Source organism: Ammodytes marinus, assembly GCF_949987685.1.
Source record: "Ammodytes marinus genome assembly, chromosome: 11".
In the NCBI taxonomy this organism is placed as follows: Eukaryota; Metazoa; Chordata; class Actinopteri; order Uranoscopiformes; family Ammodytidae; genus Ammodytes; species Ammodytes marinus.
The window spans coordinates 27,637,585-27,656,070 of NC_137215.1; the positions used below are offsets into that span (position 1 = coordinate 27,637,585).

The following is an 18,486-nucleotide window of genomic DNA, read 5'->3' on the forward strand; positions in this document are numbered from 1 at the left end:
TTGATCTATTGATTTTAAACTGTTCGGACTACCATTTTTTTAAGGAGATTACTGAGGGTTTTTCTCAATCTGAATCAGAATTATTAGAAGGCTTCTAACTGTCTGAACAAGCTAAAATAGGTGAACTAAATTATTCAGGAACCCTCCATGCACTGACTGAAATAACAACAGTCGCTGGAATATTCATTCAGCTGGAACATTCATTCTGTGACCAAGTGATAAAATGAAACGGTTGCCTGTTGTTTGCTCAGCCGAAGATTGTTTTCTTGATGAAGAAACCGTATACATATATGCTGTAGGGTAGGTATCATTTTGAAGTCTAAAGAGATGAGGAGTGGAATACTTCCCCTTTTGAAAGACATTGTTGTTGAGGATGAATGTCCAACAACTGATATTTAGCCGTTTTACTTTGCTGTGTTACCAAATTTAATCACCTAATAAAATGTAAGGATTAGCACCTCCAAGATTCAAGGTTGTGTTGGAGCTCCTGTTATAATTCTTTTAAGCTAATGCTAACTTGACTGAATTGTCAAAAAATCCTAGCAATATTAAGCAGAACCTGCCATCATTCATGTAGATAAAAGCACTTTGAAACAAAAACAGCTTTCTATATTTTGCCTCTCAATCAGAGTCATGTAAGAGCCTTTGTACAACAGTCTGGACAAAGACAATGTGCAATATCCGAATAATTCTGATAGCTCTCCCTTCAGTCACACGCACTTGATGCATGAACCTGCTGCATGTAAAAAGCTGTCCTTTGGTACAGACAGAAAATGAAATGAGACAATGAAATGTTCACAACAACACAGACATTTCAACTGTGTTTATAGGTCCCCTATCGTGCAAAATACTCTGTTTCATGGGTTTTAAACATTAATATTGGTCCCCAGTGTGCTTGGAGACTCCCAAAGTATGAGAAAAAAACAAGTATTTATTTGTTCTTCCTCCACCTATCTGAAAACCTGTGTTCAAAAACCCCAGTCGGATGCCTGACACCACCCCCCCCCCCCTCTCTCATTACCAACCAAACTTAATACTACCTCCACCTGTGCTAAGCCACACCCTCAGATACCCCTGAATCTAACTTCAGGGCCAATCAGGGTGGACTGGTCTTTTTTGGAAAGGCTGGGCCAAAAAAAGACAGGCTCGAAAACGGAGCATTTCAGACAGAAGCTGAAAAGAGAAGATTCAGCTATGGAACTGTGAGAAATATAATTTTGTTTAGTTTTTTTAGAGACCAACCCATGAAAACAGTTTCTAGTAGAACCCCAAAATTCCGATTTAGCACCTGAAAATTAGCATAGTAGTGAGTGACCCTTTAATATTTCAGACACGTCAACCAACTGTTAAGATAAATTATATTTGACGGATCTAAGGTTAAGTGTGGGAATGTTCTTAAGTCAAACAAATGGCAGTTCCCTGAATAGGAGCACAGTACATGTCAGCTCAGATAAAGGTGTAGAGGGGGATCCTTCCACACCTCGCAATCCTTCTCACGCTGAAAGAGAGATGAGAGCTTGAGACGATTGAAAGCGTCTGAGATGACAGCGCCCTCACACACACTCACAGCAGGAGAGCAGTGGCGTCTTGACAGTGTAAGCTAATGAGACCATTAACGCATTGCCTCGTTTGTTAAGCTACCATTACAGAAAACCCTCTCTGACAGGCTTTGAGTTGAGTGATCTTTTATGCCGATTGTATTTTATACGTCCGTGTGCACAATCTGAATCTCTATACTGGATGAAAAAATAGGTAATGCACAGTTTTATGTTCTCTGGAGAATCTTCTTTGACATCATCTGCGGAGACCCTTGCAGTATTTTTTTTTTCCAGAAACACAAGGGACCATTGTCCTCCTATATAACCACTCAAAATCGATTTATTGATGGGCAATCACGAGGCATGGCTGAGCTGGTATACGCGTGTGTGCCTGAGAGAGAGTGAGGTGTGGGGACATGCAGTTCACAGCGGTGTCTACAATGCTCTGGAGATATTGAGCGAGTGAAGCCGAGTGCTGGAAGATATACAGTTGTCTTCAGAATTTCAGCAGGCGGCTTGACTGTCAAGGATTAGTTACAGCTGCGTTGAATGCTTGACTCCTGTAAGTCATTTATCTGTGGAGAGAAGCAACTGTAGATGCTTTGGTGGGTTTTTTTTTGTTTGCAAGAACATACTATGCGGTCTACAATGTGGTGCACTTTGTATCTGCACTGTGTCCTTGCACTACTTTTGTGTTTATTGGTGTCTCAGGTGTTGCTCTCTTCACTCGTGTGTTTCTATTATACATTTTCTTCTTCTATATATTACATTGTTGAGAGAGAATTTCATTGCCGCAATGACTGCTGCTGTAATTATTGTGCATATGAAAATAAACCATCATGAATCTTGAATGCGGAAAGACTAGTGTTGTACTAGAGTTTAAACCAAAGATCCCTCAAATGAATAATAACTGCATGGCCAGGTATAGTGTAGGTTTTTATCAGCAGCATCCACCGGGTGCAGGGGAAGCCTCTGTTTGTTCATTATCCGCAGATCCACCACCCTGCTCCCCTTGTGCGTCCTGCCAGGATTGTGCTCTTGATTTTTTTACAGTGGTGTTGTGTTGCAGTTCTGGGACCTCTGAACCATAGAGAAAAGGAGATAGTTATCCATCAGGGACTTTTGTATTTGTGGCCATTGTTTTAATGTATTGCTGTGGCCATTGTTTAACAGTTACTGTACATGTGGCACTTTGTAGTTTGGTTTATTTGAAGCTATAGTACTTGTGGGATTCTTGTTGTTCTGAGTTTGTACCTCCATGGTTGAATGCACTTAATGGAAGTCGCTTTGGATAAAAGCGTCAGCTAAATAAAATGTAATGTAATGGGTTATAATAATACCGTAGTCACAGTTATTCCCTAGATCCGGGAACACATGAAACATAATCGTAACTACTTTTTGAGTTTCCCTTCAAAATAAGTTTGGGACGGTGTTGTTCAAAGCCTGTCTGTGTGTCTGACTCAGACAGGCTTTGTTCTGTGCCCACGTCCGTCAACACTTACCGGCTCTGTTTTCAAAGCGGGCACGGACAGCTGGAGTCATGAGACCGAGGAGTTCCCTCGGTAATTAAAAGTGACAGGCAATCGGGCTTGAAAATATGACTCTGTATGTGGTATTTAGACAACAAAAAACACACAGAGGGTTATTGTTCCCATCTGAATGAGTAAAAGCACAGTGGACATGCTTGTATGGGTCTCTGTTTTGAGATTGTTACCTGCAGTGAACAAGGAGTGTCTTATTCTGAAAGTCAAACAAATGTTTTATCGTTTTGTCTGTGTCTATGTTCCTGTCTCTCTCGATGTGTTCCGTGTTAAATTGATGCGGCGAGCTCCAGCATCCAGCAATAATAGCAGCCGTGTGTATATCACCAGACTGCTGGAGCAGCAGCGGAGCAGAGAGACGGTGCAGCGGAGCTAGTGGACGCTCACACACTGACTAAAGTCAAACCTCTCAGCTCTGCTGCCATGGCGGAGAAGGACCGGACAGGTGGTGGAATTCAGCCTTTAACTCTTTTTCTCTTCAGAAATCTCTGCACTTACCTTAGGGAGTACAATTATGTGATTATTACAGATAGTAATGAATAAACAAGACCCAGGTTGTGGGGTATTTACTCCTCAATACTAACTCTCCCATACAGCACATTGATCATTGATTTTTGCCTGTTACATAGAGGCAACACTCAAATTTAAAGGTGGCCTGTTTATTCATAGGATGTTATCATACGGTCAGAATATCATACCGGCCCAAGCCTAGTAACAGTACTACTTTACAACCCCCAGCACCGCCTAAGATGCTCTGCTGAGGTATCACTTCCCCCTCATGACTGCGAGACTGTGTTTAGTAGCAGCCATTAAAGCTGGGGTTGAGAGTTTGCGAGAATACAGCCGTTGGGATTCCCAAACAGTAGTGTCAGACTGCTAGGCTCGTGAACGCTCACGCAACTGAGTCTGACACATCAACGTTGTTGCCAAGGTGAACGGACTGTCCCACAGCCAATAAGAACGGAGACTCTGACCTCGCTCTGATTGGTCAAAATTAACATGAGTGGTGGCAATTTTTGGGGGGCAGCACACAGAGGCAGGGGAGAGCAAAGTAATGAAAAAATATTTTCAGACCACTTTACCTACATATAGCTGAATGGCTATTATGACAGTTTTGCCAAATATTACAGTGAAAAAATTACCAACCCTAGCTTTAATGTGTGGCACGTCGTCTTCTCACCGGCACTCTAATGGACACAAGATACTGCTTGTTTCAGTAGGACATGTCAGCTTTGTGGCAGTGGCTTTAGTTATTTGTAGGGATGCATCGATTGCAATTTTTCTTGGTCTTTTTCCGATTTTCCACTTGTAAAGATTGTAACCTGACGATACTCCTTAGAACTGTAATTAACAATATACACAAACATTCCTGGAACTTTTACTTTTATTGACAACCAAACATTAAAAATATAAAACATCCACAAAATATCATAGATAAAATTCATTTTTCGTAGTATAGTTCCTCGGTGGACTCACGCAGCAGCCAAGTTGCCAGTCGCACATTGTAGCGAGTGTATGTAAGTGAATATACACTGTATGTATAATGCACATACATCTTGTATAGTAATATATACAGTAACCTAGATAGTGTGTGTCCTATGATGAGGAGCCAAGGATGTTGGCGTCACGTGTAGCATGTTACAGCGCTGCAGAGGGAGACACCACGTGCTCATGGCCTGATTCTTTTCTCTCCAGGGACAAGATTGTAGCGAGCGCTCGCTAGCACACACATACATGCGCACACACACACACACCATACAGATGTAGAGAAATGTGCGCACACATACATGCGCACATGCCTGCCAGGAGGATGCTAATGAAGATGAAGTAGCTTATTAGACAGAACAGTGAGGAGCGATAGGCCGACGCGTCGTCATGTGACGTTACTGGGTCGACTCGGACCTATTAGATGTAGGACTATGGCCGATATGGGATAGTGTGTTAATGAGAGGGTGAGAGAGGTGGATGAATTAATGTAGTGTGTGTGTGTGTGTGTGTGTGTGTGTGTGTGTGTGTGTGTGTGTGTGTGTGTGCGTGCGTGCGTGCGTGCGTGCGTGCGTGCGTGCGTGCGTGCGTGCGTGCGTGCGTGCGTGCGTGCGTGCGTGCGTGCGTGCGTGCGTGCGTGCGTGCGTGCGTGCGTGCGTGCGTGCGTGCGTGCGTGCGTGCGTGCGTGCGTGCGTGCGTGCGTGCGTGCGTGCGTGCGTGTGTGTGTGTGTGCGCGCGTGTGTATGTGTGCGTGCACGCGTGTGTGCGTATGAAAATAGATCAAGTCATAGATGGGTAGAATCATTTCCCCTTGTGTTAAAAATTCCCCTCAAGTATTATTTCTCGCACATGCACACACACACACACACACAGAGTTCACACGCACATCTCACATTTATGTCACACACACACACACACACACACACACACACACACACACACTGCTGGCCTAGATCTACGAAGAGGGTGATTCCAGCAGGTGCAGCCCTTCTTGTCTGGCTCCATACTTTATGAAATCTGGAGGGAAATCCAGCGAGATAACACATCCATTGATTCCCCGTCTTAGTTAACCCATGGTGCACTCTTTGTATTATCTGTCTCTCACTCTATCTGACCTTCTTCTCTGACCGTCTTTACAGTTGGAATAATACAATACATTTTTAATACAAGCAAATGATCAAACGCTTCAGTGTTTAGTTTCAATTGACAACTCTCATCAGCATGGTTTCTTCTAGGAATATGTTCTGTTAAAGCCATTGACTGTAGAGACTTCAAAATATCATGAATATGCTCAAGAGGCATTTGCTGATTAGATGTTATAAATATGTTTTTTATACACTTTTGAAATAATACGGTATAACAGCACAGTTTATGTCACAAAAAGGGTGTTTTAAAGGGCTTGTTTTAACACTACAACCGTTGCTGGAGTTTTGTACTTGTACAACGAGTATCTTCTCCATTCACCTTTATTATTTTTCATCGCCAAAAACATAAAAATGGTGACCATGAACATAGAAAGCTAATTTCGGTAGAACATGAGAGTCTGAGATCCCTTTGACATATTGACCATAGTGTTCATCAACTGGAACATAATGGAACTGCTACCATGAAGAGTGTTACCTGTGTGACTGACGCCTCTGCATAGCACATCTGATAGCATGGGCTCGTAGTTCGGTTAGTCATTGTGTGTGTGTGTGTGTGTGTGTGTGTGTGTGTGTGTGTGTGTCTGCGCATGAGAGTCAGTGTTATGTCAGGCACCCCTGTGTCTTATCTGTTACGTCACATCACCATGGTAACCTCGGCACTGATGATGCATACAGCATTCATTCTGCTTCAGTGGACCACCAGACGCTTATAACCCTCGCCAAGGTCTGTATGTGTGTGTGTATGTGCGTGTGTGTGTATGTGTATGTGTGTGTGCGTGCATGTTTACTATAACTACGTTAATTCTTGCCTGTGTGTGTGCTGTGTAAATAGAGCACAGACTCCATTTATCAAGTAATGACGAGAGATAGCTATTCCTGTGTGGAGTATGTCGTGTTGTGTTCTATCTTAAACTACAGTTGTGTTATGTCTTCTACTGATGTCACATGAACACAAAAAACAAGCACACATACACACATGCATGCACGCACAAACACACACACACACACACACACGGGAAGCATTGGCTCAGGGGAAGAGCATACAACAAGAGGGCAAAAGGCATCACAGCTGTATAGAAGCTTTGGTAATGATGCATCATGGCAGATTTTACCCTTCAGTTCTCTTGGAACTACGCACATTGAGAGAGCATGTCTCTGGCTCTGCACAGCTGCGCATTGTGACTTTTAACATAAAATGCACATTATTTATTTTGCAGCTGATGGTTCATCATCTACCTCGAATTGTATCTAGTGAGATGGTTCCAGTTTTGTCTGGTCACGTTTATAAGACTTCTGTGAGATTGCTGCACTTGCTGATGCCCACAGTGTTGAATGGAGAACATCACCCAACCCTATATACATCATCAGGAAAAAAAATATTAAGAAATGTATAGTAAGAGTTGTATAGTTTTGTAAAAATAATCAAAATGGAAGGATCTATTTTGGGTTAATCCAGCAGATAATACCTAACAATTCATTGATGCAAAAAAAAAGAAATTCAATGTTGCCATAGCAGCAGTGAAATGAATAACATAAGCAGAAAAGGTGCAGCAATACAAACAAGTACACAGGTTGAAGGTTATACCTGTTCAGACTAATCCACAACGGCAAATAACACGCCAAGAAATGCAAAAAAAAAATGCATTATCAAATCAGGAAGGGAGATGAATATTTCCATTGCTGTTTCCAAACTTGTCATGTTCCAGCATTATTTTGATGAATCTAGCCAAACGTGGTGCTATTTATAGAAGCCTGGTGGTGCTCTGTCTGCACCTAATTCGGGGCTTGTTGCACTGGGGCAGAGGAGATGGGTCAGAGGTGGGACGGCTGGAGGATACTGTGGCCCATGATGACTGAGCTGGAGTGATCGGCCTCTCGGCGGTCAGTGTGCTGCCCGACTAACTAATACTCCCACAGGAACACACATACACATACACATACACACATAGTGTCAACATGTGTCAAAACTCTTGTCTACTGCAGCAAAGCCACAGTAAATGTTATAAACATACAGTTCAAAGGTCGATTAAAGGTGGAGTCAGTGATTCTGGAAAAGCGCTCGTAGTCAAAATCAGTGAACTTCTCCTCACTATCTGTAACCTGTCTGTAATGTGTGTGGGCGGAAAAAAACGGGTAGCCTATAATGTAAACAAAGGGTTCTCCAGAATCACGGACTCCACCTTTAACTACAAAACTAAGAGCGTGTGCATCCTAATTAAGCCATTTAATGGTTTTGAGTGCACAAGCGCACAATTGAAGCCTGTATCCCAGCATGCATCTGTTGTAAGACTGAAAACTCACTGGCTACTGTCTAATCCAGGGGTGTCCAAACTACGGCCCGCGGGCCAACTGCGGCCCGCGGCCCGCTTTTTATTGGCCCGCGGCCGATTTTAAAAATATAATGCAATATGGCCCTTTGAAAAAAAAAAAAAAAAAAAGATTTTTTTTTTTTTTTTTTTTTGCATTTCTTAGTTAACCCACTAGTGCAAGGGTGTCAAAACTGATTGATTGGCCCTTGGCACATTTTAAAAATATAATGTAATATGGCCCTTTTAATTTTTAAATAATCTAAATGCACTCATTATATTACAGAGAAATATGTCCCATAAAAGAAAAAGAGCACCAAGGCCATCCCAGAGGACCCTGCATAATATTTAAATTTAAATTAATATTATTATGGAAAATCCATGTGTCCTTCTCCAATAGCTTCTAATTCATCTGACAGTGTTTACATTTTTTTTTTATACAAAATTCTTCAGCTTTAGCCTCTTAATTTCCCTCTCGAAGTGCACCAGATTCATGCATTTCACTTTAAAAACTTACGGGGCATACCCCCGGACCCCCCTTGGAGGGGCGGGATCTCAGCTGGCTACTATTTTCACCAAGCTGGACATTAGACGTAAAAGCAGAAAACACTGGGTGTATCAATGGCATTTAACAAGAGGGGGGATGTATCTTTTTAATGTGCAAGTAAAGTGTTGCCGTGAAGAAGGATTACAATTTACGAAGACACTATGAAACTAAACATCAGAGCAGCTACATGTCCTGATAAATGTGTTATTTTTGCAAAGTGGCCCGGCCCTTCGTACATTTTTCTGTATGTGGCCCTCAGTGAAAAAAGTTTGGACACCCCTGGTCTAATCTGTAGAAAACTACAAAGAAAGTATAAAGAAAAAAAACACTTTCTTTAATGCAGCGTGATGATGAGTTCAATGTCCTTCAACCAATCAACTGCCCCCTGGATGTTTGCTAATGTCTACCAATGGCTGGACTCGGTGGGACCATTTCTAACCATTCCACCATCTTCTTTTTCTTAGGCGACCACGTGTCCAGCTCCATAGTGCAGGAGGAGGGGGTGAGGTGGGAGGGCCGTCACCTTCTACAAGAGGTCTATGAGAACGAGTCCCAGCTTTACCCAGAGCCTGAGAAGAACTGCACTGAGCCAGGTAAGACTAGTGATGTGCTGGGATGCTCTGCTGGCTGTTTGTAAAAGAAAAGCACGTCATGGTAGCAGACAGAAAAGAGCTGAGAGACCGAGGTTCTATCAGTATCTCATTTCATTTTTCATTTATTTATTCACGGCCATAGCACATGGCATGGAGCACAACAATCAAATCAAATCATAACAAACCAAAACAATGGTGATCTCCAAATACAAAAAAAAAACCCAAAGTGTCATTTTTCCCTAGAATCTCACATTATTGTATGGTACATAATTCCATATGCCTAATGTATTTTATTGTGAAGTTAAGAATCTCTTACTATCAGGGCCAAATCCAGAGTCTTTTTAATTATTTTGTATATATTTATACACAAATTCATAAGACAAACATAACATAACACATACTGCATACTGTATACCCTACATACAAACATAAACACATGAATGTACAGAATATTTACAATAACCTAAGAAATCATATTTACCCAAATTCATATTAAAAAATTCAATATATTGCTGGACATATAATATGAACAAAAAAGAGAGGCCATTTCTTTATTTCTCCAAAGGGCATGAATGAGTCAGGTGTGGTTGTGTATCCATACTGTGTTTGTTGGAACAGCTATGGTGGACTGTTGTGTGTAGACATATCCTGGAATTAAAAATACTGTGACACACCCGACTTCCACTTAGCGTCACAGTGGAGTCCAATGAAGAGTCAACAGCACTCTGGTGAAGAGCTGGAAACAAACATACAGTGTGTGTGGGGGGCGGGGGGTGGGGTTTAAGATGAAAGCTGGAGAAAAATCCCAATCTTCTCCAAGGTTGAAATACTCCCTGATCTCCCTCAGACTGAACACTGCCAGCGTCACGGCCTGTGAGTGTTTGTTATTCTCTGTGGGCTTGTCAGTATGTGTGTCTCTGTGTGTGTGTGTGTGTGTGTGTGTGTGTGTGTGTGTGTGTGTGTGTGTGTGTGTGTGTGTGTGTGTGTGTGTGTGTGTGTGTGTGTGTGTGTTTTCCCTTGCGGCGCGGCGTGGTGTGTTTTCCATGTGGAGTCCTGGGGCTTTACAAGGCTTGACGTCCTGCCAAGCATTCTCTTGATCTCTTTGTAAACACACCGCCTCCATTTAATGCACTCATGCACATATACACTCATCCTCCCTGCAGTGTGGGTGTGTTCGGAGACGTCCGATTTTTTACACGTCGGGGAACTTAATGTGTTGGGACGAGTTATATTTAGACAGCAAATTGTTTATAGCCTGTTTCTGTTTTAATTACGCTTTGTCTAATGAAACACTAATTACCTTAATATGGATTATTCCTGCTTTCCTGCACTATAAGGGTCCTTTACAATGAGCTCCTTACGCCTCTCTCTCTCTCTCTCTATCTGTCTCTCTCTCTCTCTGTCGTTCCTTTTTCATCTCTTAAAGCAGAAGTAAGCAGGTTTCAAGTATGTATTTAAGATGTCTGGCAGAGCAGCGGAGGCTATTTACATGTGGCTAAAGGGTCACGAGGCCGGTGCACTTTGGGCCCACTCCAGAGAAGGTCCATCCCTGGTGAGACTCTGCACAGAAAAAAGTCCTAATGGAAATGCATATCAGCACGGCACGGTTTGCCTCGGTCAAAGAAAGTGCCAGTGAAAAAGATCAAATAGAGCCTTCTTGTCATGCACTGAAACGCTGCACGTACCCACACTCTACGTGCACACTGCACATGCAGCTTCATCCATGCACCTTGATGTGGCAACAAAACCATCTGAACAAACAATTCATATCATGTGGAGCATTTAAGCCTTATTGTTCTTAAAGGCCTACTTCACCGGTGGAAATAGGAAGGTGTATTGAACTCTGAGATCCTATGTAGTATAAATGTGCAAAAAATAAATTGAAATCTGAGAAACCTGACAAAAGGCAGAAAGAGTGGATTATGGTCTCAATGTCTAACCCTACATGTTCCCATGTGTGACATCACACATGGCAAAATGTAGGGTTTGGATTAACAGGACAATGAGGGAAGAAAAACCTCATTCATTATATTATAATAGCGATTTTATGATAGAACGCCGGTTCCGTATGGGTGAAGTATTCCTTTAAAAACAAGTGAACATTTCAGGCAGAGTTGTTAATGTGATTTGTTGTTGTTTAACTTCCTGCGAGATTAGACACACACCAAATGAGAGCGTATTTAAAATGAAAGAAGATAAGCCTTTGAGAATTTCAGGTTGAATAACCATAACAGTCAGAGAGATATGGGGCCTATTTTTAGGGGCTTTCGCTTGACAACCTCACTACAAATTCACAAACAAAGGAGTTTGGACGTGTTACGACAAAATTCCCCCAAAAATAACACAGCTTCTTTTTCTGCTGTTGGCTCAGGCCAGCTGGGGTCTGTGTTGTACACTCAAGGGTACACATCGATTGGAGTGTACTGAGCTGGAACAAGCTTGATATAAAAAAGGATGTTTGTGGGAGATGCATTGTGTATTATTGTGCATGCTGCAAAGAATATGTCCATGCTGCCATCGGTGTATGTGTGTGTGTGTGTGAATGGGTGAATGTGGTAAGAAATGTAAAGCGCTTTGGGGCTGAGAAAATCGGCTAAAAAGCGCTATATAAGTCAAGTTCATGTCCATCATAAGCACCTTAGAAAGTGGGATATTAATTAAATGACAAGAACTTTAAGTTTGGCTATGGAGTTTATCATGCCTTACTCTCTATTTTTGAGTTCATTATTGCACAAGCCCTGTGAACAGAACCATGGCAGGATCAAGGTTATATACTGTACGTCTGCACCCACAGTTTTATTCTTGACCTTTCGAACAGTAGTTGGACAAAAGAATCTTAACCCCACCGTCCAATTACTGGCTTTCTCTGGAGTTGTGAGCTGCATATCCCAGTCTTTCTCAGTGAATATACAAGTATTTAGGCTTTAGATTTGTTGTTTTGTTTATTAAAAATTGGTGAAAACACAGTGGTAATGGTATTTACTTGCAATTGATTGATTTTTAACCCATTGATGACTATGGCAATCTAGGATGCATGTCCTTAATGCCTGAGGGTTTTCTGAAAAAATTGTACGAATTGTCAAGTCTACCAAAACCTTAATATCTAAGCCTGTGTAGCACATGAAATAAAATACATTTAAAAGGTAAGGTTCACAGGTTTTATTTAAACATGCTCCCTTAGCGCTTACAAACCAACACATTTTTCTAAAAATCGTCAAAAGTAGATGGGGAAGAGAAAAAAGAATAAATAATATAAAATATTTAAAAATAATGTGCTAAATGAGGTTATAATCCTGCTTCCTTTTAGCATGGATAATAGTGACTGAGTGTGCAGTGGAGGGATAAAGATAGACAGATGTAGGAAGGAGGAGATAGCTTTATTTTATCATTTAGTTCAGTTATCACTGGCACCATAAATCCGACTTCCCAGTACAACTGGAACGCAGACCGACTCCTGCTGTTGGGAGCCGATCAGCTGGTCCAAACGGCTGTATACCACGGAGATGAAAACGAAACTGAAACTTAACTATCGCCTGGCTAGGCTGAATTTTGAGTTGGAGCACGCTAAATTCATAAATATTGTTAACAAATAGATGCAATGTGTTGTGTGATTTTCGTCAGTAGCCTATAATAGACCTAGATTCTGCGCTCTGAACGCCACTAGCTGTTCAGTAATACACTATCGCCGACACAGCTTGTGTATTTTTTTATTATTTTTATTAGTTTATTTTTTTGATTGACGTGATTTTCGGCAAACCACACAACTTTTGGGTGGTCACGTGGTCTTAAAAAAATCAACAAAACCCACCTCATTTGTATTTGAACCAATGACGGTGCATTCTATGCTGCGCAGCCATGAAAATAAGAGAGTAACAATGCTGCACTACGCAGCATCAGGCAGGAGATACAATGTAGCATCGCGCAGCAGTCGTCATCAATGGCTGCAAGACATTACAGGTGATTGCAGTGTTTGATTGACAGGTGAATGCAACACTTTTCTTACCTGTGTAGGGGAACCATAACACTGATTATCTTTACCAACTAAATCTGACAAACAGTCAGTGTGTGGGGTAAAACTCTTATCACCATGCTCACAGCTGCAGACACACAACTGAGAGAAATGTGTTTGAATGCGTTCTTGCTGCTGACTGTCTCTAAAGCACGCTGTTTGTGCCGTAAACGTAACCATACGTGTGCACACAGAAGAAAAAATTTTAACGCAAACATAATACGCAAACACTGATGTACGTGAAGCAAAAAAAAACATCAACAACAATTTGTTTTTCTTTGCTCCTCTCTGGCATGGTTGCTAATTGTTTGTCATTTTCCATCCATCTAAGGTCAAATACACACTCACACACACACACACACACACACACACACACACACACACACTCGGCTATGATTATGCATCATAACAGTGAAGTGTGTTGGATTAGAGATAATCATGTTTACAATTGCCGAATTTCTCCTCTGTGCTCATGCACGGCAAATACCAACCTCTGTCTCATTACGATGTGTGTGTGCGATTACGATGTGTGTGTGTGCGATTGTACCAATGACCTCTGCCATTTTCACTCGGTGACTCATATCTATTACCATTTACACATCAACCTCGCTCTATCGTTAAGCGGTGGCGCTGAAAGATGTGTATGTGTCTCCTGACCTGGCCCTATCAGTCACACTTCACGTCCATAATGAATCATAAACAACGATTGGTTACAGTCTGATTAGACTCCAGTTGAGCAAATGGAAAATAAATGAAAGGGTTATGCTCTTTTGCTTCTTGTTTCGCTTCACTCTGCTCTGTTTATTTTTTAGAGTAAGAATTTTTTTTAAAGTGCCTAGAAATTTGACATCATGCAGTCCCTGGACAGGTCAGCTCTTGAGACACTTCTGTTTTACTTATACAGGCCCCGGAAAAAATTAAGAGACCAGTCTGGATTTTTCTTAAATCTTCATCTCTATATTATTTGATGAAAATGCTCTTAATGACAATATTTTTATGTAGAAATGTTGTCAGTAGTTTATATTATAAAATCAAAATGTTCATTTTACTCAAACATATGCCTCTAAAGAGTAAAACAAGAGACACTGAACATTTCGAGTGGTCTCTTAATTTTTTCCCGAGCTGTAGTTTTATTTTTTGTCATTTGACAAGAATGTTTAAGGCGAGAGACACTGTAGGCTAAAACACAGTTTTTTCCAAGCACTGGTCAAGTTTGGTGATTTTTGTCCATTTAGCGGACTCCATTTCGCTGATAAGAGGAACACTTCTCTTCCATTCCATTCACTTTTTCTCTGTGAAGATTTAGATTGTGTTGCACACTTTTGTTTGTGATCACGTGTCTGAAAACCCCAGGCCAGTTATCCATTACATTTACTGTAATAACAAATCATAATCCCTAGAGAATTAATGTTTCAAAATGTTTCAAACTTTGATGCTCACCTCAGGATGAATTCTATTTTGGAATTCACTGTGAGCTTTCCTTATGCGCCACCTTCAAATCGAAAAGTCGACTTCTGTGCTGAAGCAACTGTCCACTGTATAGCAACATCATACCACCTCCTTTACTTAGGTATATGGATCATATCCCAATGCATACACTTAAGTATTTAAGCATACAATATACCAAATATACCCCCTTGTCTTTGCACAGAGGGTCATTTTACTAAGGACAGGAACGTTTCTAAGCAGGCTTATGCTACCAAAGAGCTAAACCTTTCGATTCAAAGGTTATTTTTTGGCATTTTCGCTTTATAAGACAGATTTGGAGAGACAGATATGATTATTGTCCATGTTCAAAGGCTTAATGTTGTCTGTTCCTTTCAACACCCCCATATCGTGGGATGGAATGAGCCAATAACACTGTATCATCCTTGGGTGGCCATCATCGGGGCATTTATACGTTATAGACCTTTCTTTCCCAGTCAGTATTGCCAGTGCTGTGGCCTGCTGCAGCTTTGCCTCATCTCTCAAAAAGTCAAATCCTTTTCTAAAGCCTTTTGGAAACACATGAGAAAAACGCTGGCGATAAACAGCATGTGTACTGCAGGTTTCTCTAACGTGCAGCTCATTATCTGCCTAATGGGACCATTTCCCTTTTTCCATTACTGCACACACACTGAGGCAGAGTGGACCGCGAAGGCACAGTGAAGAGTATATTTGGAAACACTGTTAAAACTAGATTTCTGGAGAAAAAACATTTAGAGCTTCAGAATTTTGGGGAAGGATGTTGTCATAAACAATCAGGAAACCAAACTAAGAACTTTTAGATCTTTTGAGATGAATGAGTTTAATGTTTTAATGTTTGGTGGAAAATGAATGTACCCAGTGCTCCTTTTTTAGCCATGCAAGCAGTGTGGCAATGTTGGTTGGTTTAGTCCACCGCTTTAGTCCAGACGAAAAAATATCTCAACTATCGGGTCAATTGCCATGGCCTTTTGTACATCCATTCATGGTCCTCACCAAAACATTGGTGATCCTTTGACTATCATATACAGTACTGTATATTAAACTGTATATCAATGCTATTAGAGACTGTAGTTCATGTAGCTACAACAACATTTACAGCTGCATTCTTAAAGGTTTAGCCACGGTCCATGATAAAAACCCTCTCAGTAAAAACCACATCAAAAAACTAAAAATAAATGTTTAGAGAAAAGAAACGTGTGAGCCTCTCAGTAAAACATGGTAGACAGTCTCTCTAAGGCAACGAAATGGACTTGTGTCAAGTGGAAGGGTTGAGAACATAAATATAAGCATTGGAGGCAATAGCACCATGTAAAATCCTCCAGTCCCTTTCTTAAGGGGAGGTTTATATAAAATCCTCCACTGTGGGCCGGGTCCGTTTGCTCCCAGCCTGTTTGACCACACAGAGAGAGGGGCCTGTTGCACAGTCCAGTATTGTGGATGGTCTTGACACAATTAGAATACCATGTCTTCTTGTTAGCCTTGCACATGGACAGTTTGTGTGGGTGCCAAGAGAGGGGAAAAAAGCACAAACTCCCCACAAACAAACACTAACAATTAACATAAAGTGAACTACAACCCATACACTACATTCAATCAATACACATTACTTACAACAAAAGAATACATCAAAATCACTGTCTCAGACGTCTCCACACCCACCACTCACTCCCAGCATGAACTCAGAGAAAGAGAAAGAGAGAGAGAGGGCATGATGCCAGCTTCTTGTAGGGAATGAAGCTTGTGTGCTGATGTGGGACAATTACATGTGTTCGCCCTCATTTAAGTGTGTATGTAAGAGTACCTGTGTGTGTGTGTGTGTGTGTGTGTGTGTGTGTGTGTGTGTGTGTGTGAGATTATATGAGTATGTTTACCAAGCCTTACCCGGTCCATCTGTCACGCCAAGAAAGCACACTAGGCATGTAAGAGACTGCCAGCTGGGAGGGTGTGTGTGTGTGTGTGTGTGTGTGTCTGTGGGAGAGGAGGGGAGGGGGGGGGGGGGGGGCAGGGGATTTATTTCACTTCACATCACGTTCTTTTCTGTTGAGGAATCCCACCAGCACAAAACAATCTAGAATTTGAAATGGGAAGGAGGATAGATATTATCAAGGAGCCCCAAATGTGCACATTTTCCTTGATACAATTAAAACAGTTGCTTACCCCGAGTAAACTGGTGTTGGTTTGGTTTTCATTTACAAGACTTCCCCGCTACGTCATTAAAGAGGGTGTGCTACATGTCTGCTGTGATTGGTTTATCTGCATGTATCTATAGTGGATATATACATTTACCTTTTGTTTTTTAATTAATGGAAATCCAAATGATGGTGTTAATACTGAAAATACATTTAATTTAAACTAAATCATAGGCCTACCATTCCATAATTCAATTTGGCTGTCTCTTCACTATGCCTCTGAGCAAATACAGTATATAGAATGTCATTTATTTGGTCTTCTACACCAGAATCAGTGTGTTTTCATCCCATATGAATGACATTAAATTCAATCATTTCTGGTCAGGTTTTGCTTTCCTAAATACAAGTGGTGTCTGTGTGTGGGTGCGTGTGCGTGCGTGGTAAATCCGAAATCATCAAGTTATGTTGATGTCGACCGTTTAGGCCGACCGTGGCTCAGGTGGTATAGCGGGTCGGCCAATGATCAAAGGGTTGGCGGTTCGATTTCCACCCTGCCACTTGTGTCATGGTTGTTGTGTCCTTGGGCAAGACACTTCACCCACCTTGCCTCTTGTCAATGTGTATGACTGCTGTATGTTTGAGGTGGTGCTGAATGGCATCCACACTTCCGTCAGTCTGCCCCAGGGCAGCTGTGGCTACTATCGTAGCTCACCACCTGACTGTGTGTGAATGAATGATAGCTGTATATCTGTAAAAGCACTTTGAGCAACCTTGATTATTCGATTCAGTGATATTACTCAAATACCACTGCGACAAGGACTGAGCCTACATGGTACGCACTGTACCCACTACGAGAACAGAGCTCTCCTGGGCATCAGTGTTTTTAGCCATATTTAGGCAAAACATTACTGCTTATCAACTCTCGATAATGCTGTATTATTATGCATAGTCTGCCTCTGCACTTACTTTTCCTCTGCTTGGGGACATGTACACACACACACACACACACACACACACACACATGGAGATTAGGGCTTAAATGTCATTTTACTCAGCAGCATCATGAAGGCAGCTACACATGAGGTGTCAGATTGCATCAGCGTCTTGGAGGTGTGCGTGTGCCTTACTGAAAGTCTGCTTGCTTATTTATGATCGTGGATTATCACTTTAGTACAACCTGGTTTGAAGTTTCGCTCCCTGATTTACCTTTTGTTGAGACAGGCCGTACAGCAAAAGGAGGTGTGAAATTGTCAGGGAAATGCTAAGGGCGCACTCACACTAGTGCCGTTTGCCTGTTCCGTGCTCAGCACGATTCAGCACGATTCCCCCCCCTCCCCACTCCCCCCGCAGGCCCGTGCTCACACTGCTCGTGGACACACTTGCACCTTGCCTACGTCACCGTGCGCGTTTAGGATTTGGAGCTTAGTCTACTTGTAGGCTATACGACTGTTTGTGAATATTTTCATCCGGCCAAATTTGCATAAAATATTCCACTTCCACATTAGAGCAACGAGAATCCTTAAGCTATTTTTTTTTTTTTTAAATGTAGCCTTGACGTAACATTTGGACAGTCTCATATTTGTGCAGCACGCTGTTTATTATTAACTCTTTCCCCGCCAGAGTTATTTTTAAAAGTTGCCAGCCACCGCCAGCATTTTGACAAAAGTTTGTTGTGTTTCAACACCCAAAGAATATTCAGTTTTATAAACATATTAACATGGAGTAT

At 41.6% G+C, this 18,486-nt stretch overlaps 1 protein-coding gene across 1 annotated transcript in view; it reads left to right on the forward strand.

Annotated features, from left to right (window-relative positions):
• The window catches only part of slc24a3 (solute carrier family 24 member 3), a gene marked incomplete at both ends in the record, with an annotated part of 97,951 nt that overhangs the window by 34,723 nt on the left and 44,742 nt on the right, over positions 1-18,486 (forward strand). Inside the window, one exon of the mRNA XM_080037274.1 lies at positions 9,027-9,155. Coding sequence (XP_079893400.1) covers positions 9,027-9,155 — 129 coding nt within the window. The remainder of the gene's footprint in view (positions 1-9,026; positions 9,156-18,486) is intronic.